Genomic DNA, 18,129 nt, shown 5'->3' with positions numbered 1-18,129 from the left:
GTGGACTTGTCATGATCGTTCCAGGATAGCTTTTTCGAGCATTTTTCCAGACATTTGGCGCCCAGTTTTGTTCGTCAAAACTTATCGCCTGCATCGCAGTTTCGAAGTATCACTTTGTTCTACAATTTTTGCTCATGGAAAGCGTATTGCCCAACATGATCAAGAGTCTAATGGGTTGGTTGGCCCCTAATATCTCGAGTCTTTGCCATTGGTCGCGGATGTTCAAAGCAAAGGCTGCGGCTCAGTCGATACTCGTGCCGCGGAGACCGGCGAATGCAAGGCATTGGGCATGCTAGTCGAGCTGAAGAATCAAGTCAGGCCTCAGTTTTCAAGGCGCCCGTACGGATATCCAGTGAACCAGAGAACTTTTAGCCTGGTCAGGCTCTCGAGAGGGTGGCCGTCGGACACAAAATGCCGTCCTGCTACTCGTCATTATCCCAACCCAACAAACTATACCAGAGTCAAGAAAGGTTTCATGTTCGGTTGGAAAAGAACCGATCCATGTTCTGCATAAATGCATGCTGCATTCCGAGGCAGGGTCGTCGCTTCGTGATTCACTGCAGCTGACTCTAGAGCTTTTCTGGACCCTTGGACTTGCAGCGACTGAATGAATCGTCACTGCAACTTGCAAAAGAAGTCTCAAAAAATGTCGTCCCAGTTTCTGGATCTGCGCGAGTAATGGTCACTTCAGGGAACCGAGTCGTCTGCATGCTATGTCTACCGGATGTAGCGTATTCTGTGTAAGATGTCATTGGTGCCGAGGTTCTCCGACACTGCTCGAGGTCGGCCTTTTCGGGCAGGACACTATAATCGTCGAAAAGAAGTGCTGCGGGGTCGCTGATCCAACATGTCAACACTGACGAAAATATGCCCTCGGGGCCACCCGCGCTTCCATGTCGATCCTGTGCAATGGTGACAGACTCCTCCGGGGAAGCACGGGGGAAGCCGCCAGTGATGGGATGCAGACGGCTTTTGCAAGGAGACAGAGCAAGGTCTTGATCCAGGGAAAAGCTCCAGCAAGGATAGCCGGCCGGACGGGTCGACCAAGGAGTCTTTCGAATCGCAGGTGTGCTCGCAAGCCTCGAGTGGCAGGTATCGTTACCTGGTCGGCTCCTCCAAACCTTGTTTGTGCAAAGTGACCCCATGCCTTGAAAAGTACCGAGTGCTTGGTGTACAATCCTTGGGGTTTCGAAACTGTCTTCGCGCACGCGATGTCATGAGCCTGCATCGTTGCTGCAGCAAGCGCCGGCGAGCTCGTTCTGCAAATCAGAAGGTAGTGTTGCGAGTGCTGGGTAAAAGGCTGGTTATGAAAATAAGCTCTTGCTCCGCATTGACCCCAACTCTATCTTGCCTCTACGACCGGGGTAGAATCTTTCTGTGCAGCGGTAAACATAGATTTGCAAGGGCATCTATTTTTCCCTTCCACCAACCACCTGATTTTCCTATCTGACCAATCGTCGGCCAGCCATTGACAGTGGAAAAACGCTGGTGGAGGCAGGCCATGCGGAACGGGATGATGTTGTTTTGTTTGAAGCAAAGGCTGAGTAGGCTGTTGGATTCAACAGCAAGTCCCAGCGAGTTGTTGAGGTGATTTTGATTGGAGCCACGGCCGTAAGGAGCAGCCACTTTCCAAGCCGGAGGATCATCGAATGCTTCGCGAGTCTTGCTTGACGTGGATGGGGCGAACTGGGGACCACTATCCTTACCAGGGACTATTGGACGCTGCGCCAGTCTTCTCGTACAGGCGAGGTAGCTTCACTTGCGAATCTCAATCATTGGCGAGGAATGAAAGGGATCCTTTGGCTGATCTTGTGGAAATCAAAGAGGAAGCAATGTCCGGCGAGCGCTGAACAAATCGGCCGTCCTGAGCTTTTCGCGACTTTCAGACAATCTTCACTCTGCGAATTCCCATTTCGCCAGCCTTCCAATGGACTCCCCAGCGTTCCGGACAATGCACAACATTCTCTCAGAGGCACTTGAGCTCTTCCAGCCCCCCATAATTCCCTCCAGAGCCAAATTTCCAACCCCGGTTGCTCGACCCTCGCTGAGATTATAGTTCCCTGCCGTGATGAAGCCGATCAAGTCTTCCTGATCCGGAGTTGGTGGATAGTTGCTGTTGCCCGCCTGAAAAGGATCGTGTGATGGATTAACGAGGGTGGATGCAAGATATGCCTCAACCTCTTGTGACGATGTGCCGGGGCGACGTTGACGTCGTTGGGCGGCATTTTTGCGTCGATTATTTTTGGACTTGGGATCTGGAAGCAAAGACAGCCACTTACTACGCAACTCTTGATCCTTGGGAAGACGATAGATGCGAGCACAGGTGGTTGGCGTGCCACGGGTGACAACGGTCAGTTTGACATTGAAAAGCGCGATCTGGTGGTTGGGAAGAGCAGGAGACTGTGCGGCAAGAGCTTCGGATGCAGCTCGTGACGATAGATGGCACAGCCTGAGCTTCGATGCATCCGCTGGATCTGTTAACATTGTGATGTCGCAGGTAGGTTCATACAAGACTTACCAGGCTCTCCACCAGCCAACAATTCCCAATCGCACGCCCAGCCTCTTCCAACCTCGCCCTTTTTGCCCTCGCCGAGTCTCACACTCTCCCATGCGACTCGTTTTCCCTTTGGTCTTTTCTCCCAATCGGCATGCCGTTTCTGTGTTTCTAATTCGTCCCACTTGATACCGGCCTTGGTTCCAGGGAAATCGCCAGGGAACCACGGAACACCCCCCTCAAATGCAAGTTGTCTCTTTTGATCCAAGCCACCGAATCTGACGTTGCCTCCCGTAGACAGCGGGTAGTACATGAGAGTGTTCCATACGGCATTGACGCATTTCCAGGGCAATAGCACGGTCCATGTGCCAGCGTTTGCTCCAGCTTCACGAGAAGCAAAGAGCAGCAGAGGAATCTTGGGGTCAGAAGGTTTGGGTTCAGGGTACGAGCCAGGCTTGGCGGCAGTCTTGCGGCGGTTTATGGACTTTTGGCTAGGGAGCGAATGTTGAGCTGCGAGGCGGACAGACCTGTTGAAGATTGTGGGTGGAGTCTGCGTGCGATCTAGGGGCCATTCTGCAAGAGTAGTAAGGAGACGAGAGTGCGAGTTTTTGGTGTAAGAAGGCGCCACCGTCCGCGGTGGATGACGTAGTCGCGGATCCGAGATTTCGAATCCAAGCAGCGCACCAGCAGGTAGGTGACCCAAGTTATTCAAGGCTCCTAGTTGCTTCCAGACCGCCTCAGGGGTGCCATCAACATCTTCTTGTGCAACCGGGAAAAGAGTACCGTTGAGAGCTTCGGTTGCGCCAGGGCCGGTGATTTCGATGCTTCCAATCTCAAAGCGCAAGTCTTCGACGGTGACTGGAGGATGCAGCTTGCGAATGTGTTCCCATAATTGCATGAACGCCGAAGGATGGACCCGAATCAACAGGCTTCTCTTTCGGGATCTGTTGGAACCTTCGGAGCCATTTGGCGACTTGATGTGTTTTGTGAATGTCGACTGCCAGACAATCGCGACTGGGGCAATTGGCTTTTGCAAGGACGGGCTTTTTTCAAGAACCCATCCCGACCACGCTCTTGACCCGTTTCTCCATTTCTCGCCCGTCTTGAGCCAGATCCCTTCTGGATCCTCCCCATCTCCAATACCCAAGTCTTTGAGCAGCTTTTGAATATTTTCCTCTTTTCCCCGCAAGCCAATGGTAGACATGTAGCTCATGTCCCATGCTACTGCGCCTCTCGTTACGCTTGCTCTATGCGTGGGTCTATAGCACTTGAGTGTCGGCGAAAGCGGGATGGAAAACCGCCAGAGTGGTTCCTTGGAGGGTGTCATGTGGGCTCGTTTGGTATGGAACATGTGTGTCGGTAACCATTGTTTGTTTAGCTGACGCTTTCGATACCTTGCCGGTGGAGTCGGGGGTTTTTTCAGATGTTGTGACTTTACACGGGCCTTTCTGGTCTGTATTTTGACGACAGCATCTTCTGTGACGTCCATGTCATCGGGGTCTTTTCTCGTTTTTGCCTTGGCCCTGGCGCTGAGCGTCTGCAGCCTCTTGACATTGTCCAGCCTCAATCGCACATGACCGCTGGGTTTCCTTCGCCTCGACTGGACCGTGGGTGTGTTGTCTTCGGCCATCTGTGATTAAGTTAGAAATTGCATGGAGTAATCATGGGCAAACGCACCTCTCGCACAGCTCTCGGCCTCAGCCTCTTGGGCACTCTCTTGACATTGTGGCTCGCTGTCCTCCTCCTGAGCTCCATTGGAACACCCTGGAAAGCCCTAGTACTCAAGCCTTTGCGTGAATTCTTCATACCATCCTCCAGAGCCTTGATCTCGAATTCTCGCGTTTTTACGAATTTGTCGACGTCGATTTCGCCGTTTTTGAACGCTGTGCCGGTGGCTTGCGCAGCGATTTGACGGGCGTCGCGAGTTCGAGCGCGCTTCTTCTGCCGACCGTTGTTTGCATTTTGCTGGGCTGTGGTAGTTCGCTTGCGCTTGTCGGCCATGTTGGATAGTTAAAGGTGTGGTGTGTCGAGCGCGGAAGCTCTGACGAAATCTTTGGCGCGCGACAGGGGTGCGCGTCGTCAGGTGGGATGAAGTCATCCTGCTCCTTATAACATCCATCTCACAAGCCCACTGCCTCCCTACACATACGATAATCCACCTTGCATTCGTCATGGCGAAAGAAAAGAACTACAATCCCGTCCAAGCACAACACAAAGCCGACAAAGCTCGCGCCCTCAAAAAGTCCAAGGCCAACGTCCAGGCACAGCGCAACGAGCGCCTTGCGAAACGCAACCCCGACCGACTTCAACGACAAATCGACGACCTCAAAGCCGCAGAGGAGCGCAACCAACTGCGGCCCAAAGACCGAGAAACTCTGCACAACCTCGAGAAGGAACTGCGCGCAATCAAGAAAGCCCGAGAGGCGCTCGGAGACAAGGCTCCCCAATTTCACAACGAGAGACGGAGAGACAGCGGGGAGGGAGGTCGCGGTCGAGGCATACTAGGCAAAAGGCGAAGAGGTGGTAATTTTGACAAGGACGACGGCAGCGAAAGCAGCGAGACGGACGAGGATGCCAGAGACATTCCCATGCCGCGCGATACGCCGCCACCTATTCTCCGCAAGCCGAGAAATACGGACAATCAGACAACTCATTCTGGCCCACATGCGCTGCCCGCAAAGCCCGGTGCCCCTGATGGACAGCCCGCCGAAGTTAAGACGGTCTACGAGTCTGCGCCTGTGCATAGGGATTTGAGGAAAGAGGCCACGGCACGATTCATGCCAGCAGCGGTGGCCCGCAAAGTTGCAGCGGCAAAGGGCGAGACACCAGGGAAGCTTTTGGAGCCAGAGGAACTGGAAAGATTGGAAAAGTCTGGATACCGTGCTGTAGGTCAGCAGCCAGATCAAGAGGAAAAGAAGAAGATTGTCCAGAGTAGCAAGGAGGACGGGGAGCAGGCTGCTGAGGCTGCGATTGAAGAAGCCGAGTTCAAAATGATGTCTGCCGAAGCAGAGATTGAAACTCAGGATGATCTCGGGGCGGAGGAGGAACGGTTTGAGAGGGAGTTGAAACAGGTCGAGTTGGAAGAGGTTGAGGATGAAGCCTTTGCAAAGTAGATTTGACAAAGGGAAGAGAGTTACACAGGGCAGAGGCATGGTCAGAAAATTGAATCATCTCATCATTTTCGAAGTAGCTACAGCAAAGCTAACTCGCTAGTAAACCGTGCCCTCGAATTGGCGGCGGCATGACCCGTAATCCTTGCGAACTCGAAAGCCACTCCTATAGTATTCTCTTGGTCTGGCCATCATGACTTGAATAGCAAAGACCTTGCAACGACAAAACCTGTCATCCTCGCGAGTTTGAGAGCAACTCCTACAGTTCTCCTTTGGTCCGTCGGACGCGTCATCCCGAATAAAACCGCCATTAAAAATCCATCATGTCGAAGCAGCTGAAGCAAAGCTGTATCCCAGTATTACACTCTGAGGAGCTTCGCGAGTCGAAAGCAAGCTGAAAAACAAATTCCGTAATCTCGAAAACAGTTGCAGAAGCAAGGACGGTTGAGTAAATGAAAGCAGGGCAGTCTGAGCTGTCTCGGATGAGAATCGACAATCAGAGCGAACCGGCAAAGGGGAGGCTGATAGAAATGTCTGAGTACGGCTCGTTCTGTTGAACAGTAATGCGGCCCTGGGTTGCGAGGCCCAGTAGATGCATGAAGCCTTGAGCAGCCACGGCCTTGGTATTGGACTCGGGGCGTATGAGCTCTCCAAACAAAAGCTCGTCGTCCTTGCCGACCTGGCCAGCCTCCTCGTCTTCGTCGGTCTTCTTCTTCTGCATGGTTTCGAAGATGAATTCGCCGAACTGAACTATTTGACGGTCAAACTGTGCATGGGCGAATTGTGAATGGTTTGCTGTCTGAGTGTCGACGCCAGCCGCGGCTCCATAGAGCTCGAATTCGTCACCGTCGATTGCCATGTCGGAATCGAAAGCTCCCAGGGTCTCTTCCAAATCTTCTTCCTGCTCATGCTCATGCTCGGCGGCTTCTAAGCCGCGTTGAGCTCCGCGACCGTGAAGTGGACTGGCGCTTATCATGCGGCTGGTCCTACGACCAAGGGATCCAGCGACGCCAATGGAGCTGGGGCCTGCAACAGATGAAGGAAAGCCTTGTCCGCCAAGACCAAGGGCGTTGCGTGCGCTGGCAGCAACTGAGGATGCGCGAGCTGAAGCAGTCGCACTCCACGGGAAGTGCTGAGAAAGCTGAGATTGGATCTCTTCCGCCGCCTCTCTAGCCACTTCAATGTCCTCGTCTCCATGAAAGACTGCATCGTCTTCATTTCCACGACCAAACTCGCCCTCTTCCGAGCGTTGACGAACTCGACGGTCTTGAGGCTCGTCCTCTGCCGCGGATAGTTGGTGACCGCGTTTTTTCGTGGCAGCAGGCTCGCTTCGCACGCCCAGTGTACGGAGGAGAGCTTCACCTTTGAACATGTCCAACGGACCTGGGATGCCAGTGGATCCAGCGATGGCGCCGATTCCACCAATTCCAAGTCCTAAGACCCAATACTCGGCGTTCTTCTTTGCTTGGGCAGCGGCTCGAAGGCTGTGCTTGTGCTGTACTGCCTGGGCCATGTTCTGAAGGTAGTTCTTCTGCCAGCCAAGCAATTCAGTGTTCCGAAGCTCCATGGTCGTGTCGAGAGGGATTACACGCGGCTTTCGCTGGCGCTGAGCTACAACACGGACTGGCGAGGATGACTGAAAAGGCGCATCTTGAACGGAACTTTCAGCTGCAGGGGAGCTTTGATGCTCGCGGACGGAGGAGAGCGGTTCGCCATCAGGAATAATCATCTCGTCGCCATACTCGGGCAGGTCGATGTCCATGCGATCATCAACCTACACTCTTTAGTAAAAATACCTTCCTCCCGTGGAAAGAGACTTACATGAGTATCCTCCTGCTGCTGAATTCCTTCTCGTTCTAGTGGTCTTGCTGATCCACCAGCGACTGACTGCGAAGCTGACCCAACGCGTGGAGTTTGATGAGTCTGTTGTGGAAGATCATGTTCAATGAGATTTCCATCAGCATCGAACGCGAAGTCTGTATTGGGATCGAAGCCATCGTCCTGAATGTGGCTACTTCCACCATGAGCTCCAATACCAGCTCCATCGTCGCTGGGGACAACAAAGCCACCGAAATCTCCCGCACCGGTGTCAGATGTGGGGATGTTGAGGCCGCCAAAAGGTCCGCCAAGGTGTTCATCAAACGTTATGCTCCTGCTTCGACGCGACGCGTGGGGAGAGAGGGTATTAGACCCGGAAGTGAAGGAAGCATTGGCGGCCGAGATGTCCATGGCAAGATCAAGCGGCTCAAGAGCGAATTCTGGAAGAAAGCTGGGATCATCTTGCAGGAGAAGTTGTTCTGGCCTTGGGAAGACGCATCAGCAAGATTCGGTTGCTATTTTGCGCAATACTAACCTCGAGCGTCCAGCTTCAGGGTCAAGCGCCGCAGCTCTTACAACATGGAGGCTTGCGCGGATGCTGTTTTGCGCATTTTGGCAATCCGCAAGGACATACGTGCACTGCTGGAGATAAACACGCGACACACCGTACCTGAGAGTCGAGAGTAAGCCAGAGGTTTTGAACAAAGGACTGAAAATTTGCCCACAGCAGGTTGCTTTGAAGGCGTAAGGCCATTGGAGCTTCTGGTGCGAGAATGGTCTCGCATGCCTTGGGCACATTGACTTCGAGAATTGCCTTGCGGTTGACCTTCTTCAGCGAAGATCTGGAGCCAAGCGTCGCCACAAGCCTGGGACGCCGCGCGTGAGCAATGATGCGAAGCAATTGAATGCGTCCGAGCTTACCAGACTGTAGCAACACCATGCTTTCGAGACGTGAGGACTTGGGGTTGCAATTAGCAGATATTTTGACCGACAGCTCAACCTTGAACTCGCCTTCGTGGCTGTAAAACATTTTGGCATCAGGACACAAAGAGGGGAGCGCAGCTGAGAAATTCAAGAGTGGAGGTGTGAAGGGAAGGTGAGGTGGGAAACTGTTGCCGTCCATATGGCACCTACCCAAAATGGAAATCTGGGTTGTGTCCGCACTTGCCCTGCTCGGCGTCGTGCGAGTTGCCTTGAGATCTCCCACGGACATCATCCTCCACCAAACCAATGTCCTCGACGATCTCCACAATGTTGTCCTATCCATTGAATACTCCCGAAGATTACCAATCTCCGCAAGATCCTATCATGGGTCAAGCAACAGCAAGGTAATCGATCGCTGTCCGCGCTCTGGACTGTCTTACTTGACAGCACATGCTGAACCAGTCTTAGATACCTCCTTGAAAGGATCGACACTTGCACGGAGTCAATGCAAAAGATCATCAAGGAGATGCAAAATATTGTTGAGGAGATGCAAAAAATCAAGCAGGCAATTCAAGCTAGCCTCCATGACGCAAATCGCAACAATGACGCGCAACGTGAGTGTTATTGGTCGACGTATGAATGCTTCCAGTACTGGTTCTGAAAGATACACCTCAAGACGAGACGAAACTCCGAGAGCAACAGCAGGCGGGCTCGAGATCAAACCGCGCAATGTCAACAATCTCGCTAGATAGCGACACCTCAGAAGGAAGCAATGACGAAGAACCCGCAAGAAAGAGGCCGAAACTAATGGCCCTGGCTTGTTGCAGGAGGACGAAAGCTCAGATGCCACGCAATACGGCGCAGGCCCAAGCCAGGCGCCGAATCAAACAGCAAACCAAACTTCGAAAGCAAAAACCGAGTATGGAACAGAGCTGCGCGTTTCAATGTAAAATCCAGACGGAAGCAAACTCGAGGACAATGAATTCCGCAAGCAACATGCCGAAATATGGGCAAAGATAATAACGAAGGTCAAAGGTCCGCAAAGAAACCAACGACTTCGGTTCAGAAGTTGGATCAGCACCAAGAGCAAGATGTGCCTGCACGCGTACGTAACGACCAGGACTGCCGCAAAAGACGTTGAGTGGCAAGACGAACACCCGCACAAGGCTGAATGTAAAGCCTGCAAAAGACACAGCATACCTTGTATCGTTCTTAACGAAGATTGCAACGAGATGGTATTTCTCCCGCCCAAGCAATAATCCTCAACACCACTTCAACACCTCGGCAATCCCTCCCACGCAGCAATCCCTGTGAAATTAGCGGTGCAAGATGCAACAAACGCAACTTTGCAACAACAAAATCAACACCCTTACTCTTCAAGCAAAATCGCAACGTCTGAAAAAATGCTTTTGCAACTGCAGGACTGCAATCACACCCACCACATGGTGTGAAATCAACAACAGCCGCAATCAAATTTCAAAATCTGAGGAGGAAAACTAAGCAATTAAGGCCTCGAGGGGTGGTGCATGGGGACAATGAGGTGGCATGGCTGTATGTGTGTAATTTGTAAGCAACCAAGAGCGAAATCCGTAACAAAAATATCTCCTTGGCTGCACCTTGTTTCCACACATCTAGAGTGCCAGGATGCTCCCTATCATTGTCGTGACAAAAGGCCTGAATGCTTCCTCCCGCACTGATGAAGAATGTCGGACCTTGCGCCACTAGGAGCAGTCATCGATGAAAGCACATCCGCAGAACAGGTTCTCCCAATTAGTCACGAAGAGCTTAACGCACATAATCCAAATACCCACATCGTTTGGGTGGACGGAGATGGGTTGACGTTGTTGTGGTCGACCTTCCAGCAAGACCGGTAGCTGCCCAGGGGTATTCCTAGACTGAAATCCGGTGCGTGCCAAAGGTGCGTGCCAAAGGTGTGACGCGCAACGATGGCCCTCTCCAACAGGATCCAGGTATTGATGCTTTCTTTCCATTGGCTCCACCTGTGTGCTTCGGATACTGCGCGTATTCGGACTTTCGGATGCTAGCGGACGCAGCTTTGTGTGTGCATCACTGCAGGTAGCTTTTGAGCATGTGGGTGGGGTGTTGTGGTCAGTATTCAGCTGCCGCGCGCTTGTCAGGGTCTCTTGAGCAACAAGTACGTCTTGGCATGGGCAAACCGCGCAGGTGTAGAGTTCTCGAGAGCGACATCAACGCGCTGAGCATTGTAGCGCGCTTCACTTTTGGATCACTTGCCGGCAAATTCGAGAAAATTAGCGGTATGGATTTGTCCAAGCATCTCAGCGCTTGCAACCTTACTCAGTGCTGTTTGCATGCCGGAAAAAGTAAAAGTCTACCTTTGACCAATCCTCGCTATGCTCGTAGCTCATTCAAGCTCGCGTCTATGATTCCCATGGCTGCATCTCAAGAATGGGGGCGATCAAGAAAGGCTCTTTGCCTTTTCCTCCGCCTCTGCAATCTCCTCCTTTGTGGGGATGGGGACTGCCTGGTAGAGCAGAATTAGCGCAGAATGGCTTTGGCCTGGGAGCTTGGTTAGCACTACATCAGCTGGGGCCGCTTGGGATTCCGGCTTACCTCCTCCCGACAATGTCTCGATCCGGTCGTCGTCGACCTCCGAGACCTTGTCGTCGTTGAACCACCACCACTTGCCATCCTCAGCCTTTCTCTTGCCGGTGCTCGGATCCTTGTCTCCCTCCTTCTTAACGAAAGAGGTGTAGTGGCCGCTGTCCGCTGTGGCGCCCTGGTGGGTGATGACACCACGGAGTTCGTAGAGTCCGGTCCTGTTGCAAGCCTCGTCTCCCATGAGCTTGGCATCAACCAGAGCAAGGAGCTCCTTCTTTGCCTGCACTATCGCGTTGGCCCGCTCTGCCTCGAACTCAGCGTCCGTTTTGAAGGCATCTTGCATTTCGACATCGCCACTGCTTCCCGACACCTTTTTCTTCTCATCTTCTTTCTCCTTGGCGAGTTGCTTTTCGCCCGCCGGGCCCTTGCCCTTGTAGAGTTCCTCCTTCTCCTTCTGTTCGACCTGGTTGCGCTTTTGCCTCTTCCTTGCGCGCTCGATATCCTCTTCATCTTTTCTGATCTCCCGAATCTTGTCCCTGACCGGAATGAGGAGCTTCTTCAGGTCTTCGCTGCAAAATTCAACGATGTCGAGCTCCTGGGGAAAGGAGACCTTTCTCATGATCTTGGCCTTTTTACCAGTGTCGCGGCGCCAGTCGAAGCGCATAAAGTGGACTGGCAGATACTTCGGTAGCCTTGCAATGCGGGACGTCTTGGTGTAGACGGCGTTGCGCCCCAGTACCTCGGAATTTTTTTCGATTTTCTCGACCATGCCGGCAGCTAAGCCCTCGCGCAGGTGGTTGACCTCGCCCGTGATGTGACAGTTGAGCTTGAAAAAGGTGTCCTCGCTGTCAATCGCCTGCTCTCCGGCATCCTTTGCGGCATGCTCATCGCACTCCATATGTGACTCGAATTTGCCCGACATGTACTTGTCAACGAACGAGACATCAGACTCGCCCTCCTTGATCTTGAGCTTTTGGCGAAGCTGGGTAACAATCTGCGACCATGCTTCCTCGGCATCCTGTTGTGCGTATCCGCGACCGTCTCGGGCAGTCTGTGCAAACTGGGGAAATGCCGTCCGGAGGGCGTTGAGGAACATCATGGGAGGGAATCCTTGCTGAGTCTCGGACATTTGCTTGAACAGATCGCGGAGGGCTTCCGTGAGGTCTGCAGACGCCCCGAGGCCTCCCAGACCGAATGCTCTCAGGTCGCTGGGCCCAGCAGAGCCAGAACCACTAAAAAACAGTCAGCGCGTAATCATTTGCTGTCGTTTGTCTCGAGTACCTAGCCTTATAGCGTGCAAGCTCAGTCTGGAGCTCCGGAATCGCCTTTAACGTCTGTAGCGTCGAGTTCATGTAACAGGTGTTTCCCAGGTTCTGCAGGCCAGCGGGAATAGCACCGACAGCTTGCGCGGCCTCCGCCTCCGTCATGTCCTCCAGGAACTTGATCTGCTCCTTCGGACGCTCAATCCTGCCCTTGTTGTCATTTGACGGGGTGCCCATCATCATGAAGGTATGGCCGGGCTTGACGTTGAGCTTCGAGAGGTCGGTGTCATCCTTGAGTTGCCCTCCCTTGACAAGAATCTTTTGCCGTTCGGGCTCTACGCCGGTGAGGGAGTAGAGCTGAAACTTGAACGTCTCGCCGGTCGAAGAAGGGTCAAGCTCGACATCGTACTTCTTGCCCTGATGCTTGACGGTGACTGTGGCGGAAGTCAGCTTGAATGTAGCTCGCGGAGCTTGGACCGGGGTAGGCGCGTACCTGGAATCGGCTCCATCTGTGGAAAATGAGAGAATGGAGATGGAGTCGACTGCGATGCAAAGTTTCGCCTTCGGCAGACCGGATATGATGCAAGTTGAAGCAAGGAATGACTGGTGGTGGACATAGTGTCGACGAGTTGCCGCCATCGACGCCAAGGCAGGCGGGCTGCCACCTCCGATTCGCCGAGTTTCCAGCCCTATGTTAGTCATTGCCGCTTTATCGTGGGAGTCGCGGGGCAACGCGGCCATGACTTCACCAGCGGGAGCTTCCCCAGCTGCCCTACCCGCTGCGCATCATCCCCCACCACCTCGCATCACACCGCTTCCGCAATCCAGCATCCGGACATCTTCAGGGACTCTGTGCCGCTGGTGCCTTTATCACTGCTCTCCTGCCGTGTCCCCCGGATTCTCCGCCCACAATGGTCGAGTCTCACCCTTCGAACCGCCCGGCTTAAGAGGACCACGCTGACGCCTAGCACAGTCGCAATCACTGCGTCCCTACCTCCAAGCTGTCCGCTCCTCCCTCACCGCCGCCCTTTCGCTGTCCAATTTTGCTTCCCAAGCATCCGAAAGGCACAATGTCCCTGAAGTCGAAGCGCGTACCTCTCCAGAAGTCCTCCTGAACCCCTTGACGGTATCCCGCAATGAGAACGAGCGCGTCTTCATCGAGCCAAGTATCAACAGTGTTCGCATAAGCATCAAGATCAAGCAGGCGGATGAGATCGAGCATATCCTTGTTCACAAGTTTACTCGTTTCCTCACACAGAGGGCGGAGTCTTTCTTCATTCTGCGGAGGAAGCCCATCAACGTCGGTATACTACCCCTTTGGGAAAAGCAATGTCGCTGACGTCCGCGTAGGGCTATGATATTTCGTTCCTCATCACCAATTTCCACACTGAAGAGATGCTGAAACATAAGCTGGTGGACTTCATCATCCAGTTTATGGAGGAGGTGGACAAGGAGATATCTGAGATGAAGCTGTTCTTGAATGCAAGAGCCCGTTTTGTGGCCGAGTCATTCTTGACGCCTGTACGTGAATTGGCGCTCGTTCATCCAAGACTGCTGACAATTTTATAGTTCGATTAAAGGAGCGGCTGCAGAAAAGGCTGGAAACGCCTCAAAAGCACGATCGTCTTGGCCGCGGTTGCGTCAAATGGGACAGGAGCTCTACGCTGTCACGGGTCGGTTGATAGCTCTGTACCGATTAGCCGAGGACGACAAGACACAGAAGCTCAAGTACCAAAATTCAGTTTCAAGATGTGCTACTGTCGTATAGACTTTGTCGCCTCTGATCCCCCAAGCCAACCCAGAAAACAGACTACCTCCCGCACATCAAACTCTATCTCGCTCAAATGATGCCTTAACCTTCATAGCGCCAGTGACCACAAGGCATTTGAACAATGCGTCAACAATGGTCATTCAGCAGTTGCTCGGCCTATTTTCGCCACCGCTAATTTGTGCAAGGCAACTGTACACTCTGGGGGTAAAAATACAGCTAATGTGAAGAGATACACCAAATGCATACCGCCAGAAACCCGAGCATTATTTTGAGACGCAGCCACCAGCGCTACTCTCAACAAAAAGACCGCCATAAGCCACAGCTTCCTTCATACCCGTTGGCTGGAAGCCGTTCTTCGTAATGTCTTCCGAACCAGTGACTCCAGTAGGTTTCTTGAGGATGCCAATCTGGAACTGACCTCCACCAGAGTTGTTGTTTGAAAAAGGACCGCCGGCCTTCTTCAATTGGGACGCTCCCTTGGAGTAGTAGATGGTCAAAGTGCTGTTCCACTCGTTAGCACGTGATAACCAATTTCGGGGCTAAATGTCAACATACTTGCGGACGTAATCCAGGGTCAATGCAAAGTTTTGCCAGCCGCAGTTCTTGTCGTGGGGAACGCTCCACAGCAGCTTCGAGTTGCGGTCGAGCAGCTGCCAGGTGTTCTTGTCGGTACCGTTGGTGCCGATCCTTGTGCCCGTGTTGAAGTTGAACTGGTTGGAGCTGAAGTCGGCGGCCTCGTGCCACACCATCAGGTGCTCGTGGCTCAAGTTCAGCTTCTTTTGCTCGTCCAGTTTGATGCTCCAGTGAAACGTCACGACTCCAGTGTCGGTCGTGTCGTTGGCCTTGTCGTTGGCGAATTGCAAGCCGTAGCGGCGGAAGCCGACTTGGTCTTGGAAGATGGAGCGGTCGTCAATCGTACCCTCGACGGGCTTGTAGAGAGGAACATCAAACTTGGAAGCCGGACCCTCGGGGAATTTGAGAATCTGAGACCAAGGAACATCTTGAGCGCGGACGAAATCGGGGTTGAAGATTCCGTTGGGGCGGTCGAAACCTTCAAGAGAAAAGTTCTTGGGAACGCGTCCGTCGAGGATAATGGGGCAGGTGACCCGTGCTTGGGTCTGGTATTGCTTGACGCGCTGCGTCTTGCGGTCTCCTAGGCGGATGGTACCGCCTGGCCGAGGATTGCTGCCTTGCCCAACTTGCCGCGGAAAATGAGGGTAGACATAACGATTGGATGGTGGTGCAGCGACTGATGAGCTCGTCAAGGCTAGCACAAGGAAAACAACAAAAAATAACATTTTGAAAGAGTGTCTGCTTTGTGGACCAGCCCAGCACTGTTGATTTGGAGGGAATGTTGGAGGACAAGGTTTTTAAAAAAAAAGGTCCTAGACATCCGCATTTGCACTGCCGGGTGGTATTGAACCGACAATGGACAGACCTGGATGAGTCCAGGGAAATGGCGCTTGCTCGATAGGGAAGTATTCCATAGCCGGTGCAACGCCATTCATCTCTGCCACCAACCGCATTTACCAGCACCCTAGCTGCCGAGTGGTGTTCTGGCCAGTGAGCAGCTGTCGTTTCGTTAGCGAGGAATAAGGTTATGGATGGAGCCCCGGGTTTTGGACCGGTTCCTGGAGCGGAGAGGGATCATAGCGCCTCCCTTAATTTATGCGTAACAAAAGTCAAGGAAGCACTGTAGTAAAGTCTCCACTCACCAGCTGCTGTTGACAAAAATACTGAGCGCCGACTTCGTAAGCAGAGACCTCATCCATGACTCCGTCGTAAACGCCATGAGGCCACAACGGTCAGCAAGTCAAGATTGTTCGTGTTGTGAGACTTGCCGAGGGGGGCCTGTAACGGTGGCGGTCTAGATTCCCCACAGGGACGATGAGCGGGTATTTGCGACTTCACGTCCACAGCCTCGTGCTTAAACACGCTCCAATTCCCTCTGGTTGTTTAAGCACTGGATTAGCCTTGAAAGATACGATAGCTTGTTGCTGAGAAGAAGACTTCGGATGCGCAGACCATGGCGATCGATCTTGAAGCCAAACTAAGCGCGCGGAAGCTTTCGGAAGGCTTACTTGCGCCCCACTCAAGAACAGAGGGTCCAAGTGGCTGAGTGACGATACGTACTACTAACAAACTTCACTGGCGTAGAAACGTGATTTGGCTGGGCATCGCCGGAGCCAGACCGCACAAGTCGTTGAAATTGCCCAGAGCTGCACCCCTATCCTTGACTCTATTCGCAAAATCCGAGAGTGGACAGCTCCCGCCTGGACCGTTGGCACAACCAGGGATTGCGACGACGCCGTCATTGATGTTAACGCGAACGAAGGCGTCAACGGCAGCGTTGCCTCCGGTTTCCGAAGAGCGAGACTGGCAAGATAGTCTTTCGAAGATTGTCCGGCCTCCCATAGGAGTCAACTGCGACGTCCTCCACGCGCGGTCGTCGGCCCGGTGAGTGACGGGCAGCTCTTCGTCATCGTGAAAGAGATCCAAGGCAGCCAGCATTGGGATTATGTCGCCGTCGTGGACGCTGTTCGGTGACCTGGTAAGCATTTAGACTTTTGTGACGTCAAAGTACCTACAAGCTAATGAAAATCGGTCCAATCGCTGGCCCTTGAACCAGGAGATTTGTCGTGGCGTTCAGCCACAGCCAACCCATTAGCGGCCCGAAACGGTTTCCTGGGCCCGCCCGGTAGTAGTGGATAACATCCCGCGCGTACTCGAAACTGCGCCATTCATCCTTGGTGAACACATCACACCAAGGACTGCGCCCGCGAACAGTCGTCTCGAAGCCACACAATTCTTGCATGGAATACAGCTCGGCATCGCTGAACTGAATGTTGGGATTCTTGGCCAAAAGGCGCTGGCGGATGTGCTTGAGATAAGTGGCGCGATATTCTGCCAGCATGCGCGCGCCTTTGTCGTGGCCATTGACCGTGTCATTGATGTAGGCAATGCACGTGTCTCCAGGTGTGAGCGTGTCAGCGCCGAGTTCTTCAGTTTCTGGAATAATATGTAGTTGTGCGTGGTCTTGCCAGTCCAAGCCAAAGAATCCTGCCGCAAAGTACCGCGCGGTATCAATCACCCTGTCGGAGTCGCCGGCCCAGAAGTTTGTCTTTTTGTCTGAAGATGCGGGCGGCAAGAGATGGCTGTATCTAGTGCGGAGCCTGACACCAGTCGTGAACGCGCCCAGTGTGCCTGCGAAAGGACCAGTTGTGGTAAGTTGCTCGAAGTGGGCTGAAGGTTCTGTCGAGCATTAGCTTTCGTTATCAAGGCTTTCTACGAGGATAGTGACCTGGTGAAATGAATTGCCAGTCATTGACAAATTCAAGGTCGCCACGGAGAGTAACGTTGGCCTCTGCGATGCGGTTCAACATTTGTAGCATCCCTGTCGTTTGTGTGAGAGCTCTGTCCTTGGCTTTCTGTTTGGGAATTTGGAGCGGCTGGTAAAGCGCCGTCGGCTACTCACTATCACCAGCTTTGAAGGTTGGATATCTCTCTGCGTGGCGCGACATCTTTAATTTCCAAGGTCAGCATAGTCCACGCGTGCGACTCAAAAGGCTGCTCCAGACCATATGCACCTGCTCGACCGCGCAGCCGTCGGGGACGGCAATGCCGCCGTGTGCAACACCATCCACTTTCTCGACCCAAGGTCCGTTCCCACCAAGATGATAGAGGACATTCCAATCCTGGGTGATATCACTGCCACCTTGCATGGGGCGTTGAGTCGTCGAATGCGCGGAGTCGGAGGCTAACTCATTGTGACCCCACCAAGTTTTCCAACTTGAAGAGTATGGGCTTGACGAGTAGTAGCCAGAGATTGAACAGGATCCGATATCCTCGTTTGGTACCGTGGATTGGAGGGCCTCGGGTTTCCGTGAGGCTAGAACAGAAATCAATGCCACAAGCACGCATGCTGCTGTGGAGAGCACCGTGAAGGTACTCGTAGTACTCATGTCGCAAGTTGACGTCAAAGATGGAGGAGATGGAGATCAGTAAGGTATAAGGCGCAGGTGACGGAAGTTGATAGAAGCAAAGCTGGTTGACAGAAGAAGTTTGAAGCTGCTGGAGCTAAGATTGAGGCACAGGAGAACGCCTGATTCTGTGGAACTTCTGGCACGAGCCGTAATTAAAGCCATCCCCACTCGATCAAACAGACGTCGA

General features: G+C 53.1%; 7 protein-coding genes across 7 annotated transcripts; 2 read left to right on the top strand and 5 right to left on the bottom strand.

The window, feature by feature from the left end:
* Positions 1–1,893: 1,893 nt before the first annotated feature.
* On the bottom strand, positions 1,894–4,495 carry IWZ02DRAFT_486483 (ribonucleases P/MRP protein subunit POP1-domain-containing protein; the record flags this gene model as incomplete). The annotated part of the gene is made up of 3 exons (XM_066769267.1): positions 1,894–2,468; positions 2,519–4,124; positions 4,172–4,495. The coding sequence occupies 3 exons, from the start codon at positions 4,493–4,495 to the stop codon at positions 1,894–1,896; spliced, it is 2,505 nt and encodes an 834-aa protein (XP_066626946.1).
* Positions 4,496–4,613: 118 nt separating this feature from the next.
* Positions 4,614–5,854, top strand: IWZ02DRAFT_10203 (WW domain binding protein 11-domain-containing protein). Its single transcript, XM_066761253.1, has one exon. The coding sequence runs from the start codon at positions 4,666–4,668 to the stop codon at positions 5,605–5,607; it is 942 nt and encodes a 313-aa protein (XP_066626945.1). The 5' UTR covers positions 4,614–4,665; the 3' UTR covers positions 5,608–5,854.
* Positions 5,855–6,100: 246 nt separating this feature from the next.
* Positions 6,101–8,798, bottom strand: IWZ02DRAFT_429035 (uncharacterized protein; the record flags this gene model as incomplete). Its single annotated transcript, XM_066765957.1, has 6 exons — positions 6,101–7,378; positions 7,426–7,906; positions 7,958–8,064; positions 8,093–8,531; positions 8,557–8,681; positions 8,787–8,798. The coding sequence occupies 6 exons, from the start codon at positions 8,796–8,798 to the stop codon at positions 6,101–6,103; spliced, it is 2,442 nt and encodes an 813-aa protein (XP_066626944.1).
* Positions 8,799–10,783: 1,985 nt separating this feature from the next.
* Positions 10,784–12,697, bottom strand: IWZ02DRAFT_486480 (ubiquitin C-terminal hydrolase-like protein; the record flags this gene model as incomplete). Its single annotated transcript, XM_066769266.1, has 4 exons — positions 10,784–10,884; positions 10,939–12,158; positions 12,208–12,622; positions 12,682–12,697. 4 exons carry the CDS (start codon positions 12,695–12,697, stop codon positions 10,784–10,786), a joined length of 1,752 nt encoding a protein of 583 aa, XP_066626943.1.
* Positions 12,698–12,941: 244 nt separating this feature from the next.
* On the top strand, positions 12,942–13,938 carry IWZ02DRAFT_438885 (actin-related protein-like protein 2/3 complex subunit 4). Its single transcript, XM_066766747.1, has 4 exons — positions 12,942–13,102; positions 13,162–13,488; positions 13,539–13,709; positions 13,758–13,938. Exons 1-4 carry the CDS (start codon positions 13,100–13,102, stop codon positions 13,764–13,766), a joined length of 510 nt encoding a protein of 169 aa, XP_066626942.1. The 5' UTR covers positions 12,942–13,099; the 3' UTR covers positions 13,767–13,938.
* Positions 13,939–15,328, bottom strand: IWZ02DRAFT_438884 (uncharacterized protein). The gene is made up of 2 exons (XM_066766746.1): positions 14,515–15,328; positions 13,939–14,460 (listed from the first exon to the last, which is right to left on the bottom strand). The coding sequence occupies exons 1-2, from the start codon at positions 15,255–15,257 to the stop codon at positions 14,223–14,225; spliced, it is 981 nt and encodes a 326-aa protein (XP_066626941.1). The 5' UTR covers positions 15,258–15,328; the 3' UTR covers positions 13,939–14,222.
* Positions 15,329–15,805: 477 nt separating this feature from the next.
* On the bottom strand, positions 15,806–18,042 carry IWZ02DRAFT_10086 (histidine phosphatase superfamily). The gene is made up of 5 exons (XM_066761240.1): positions 17,538–18,042; positions 17,435–17,480; positions 17,261–17,353; positions 16,548–17,211; positions 15,806–16,495 (listed from the first exon to the last, which is right to left on the bottom strand). Exons 1-5 carry the CDS (start codon positions 17,919–17,921, stop codon positions 16,105–16,107), a joined length of 1,578 nt encoding a protein of 525 aa, XP_066626940.1. The 5' UTR covers positions 17,922–18,042; the 3' UTR covers positions 15,806–16,104.
* Between the last annotated feature and the right edge of the window lie 87 nt (positions 18,043–18,129).

The sequence above is a fragment of the Phyllosticta citriasiana genome, assembly GCF_038021145.1.
Source record: "Phyllosticta citriasiana strain CBS 120426 chromosome Unknown IWZ02scaffold_1, whole genome shotgun sequence".
Taxonomy (NCBI): Eukaryota; Fungi; Ascomycota; class Dothideomycetes; order Botryosphaeriales; family Phyllostictaceae; genus Phyllosticta; species Phyllosticta citriasiana.
This window is presented reverse-complemented; position numbering and strand designations above follow the sequence as displayed.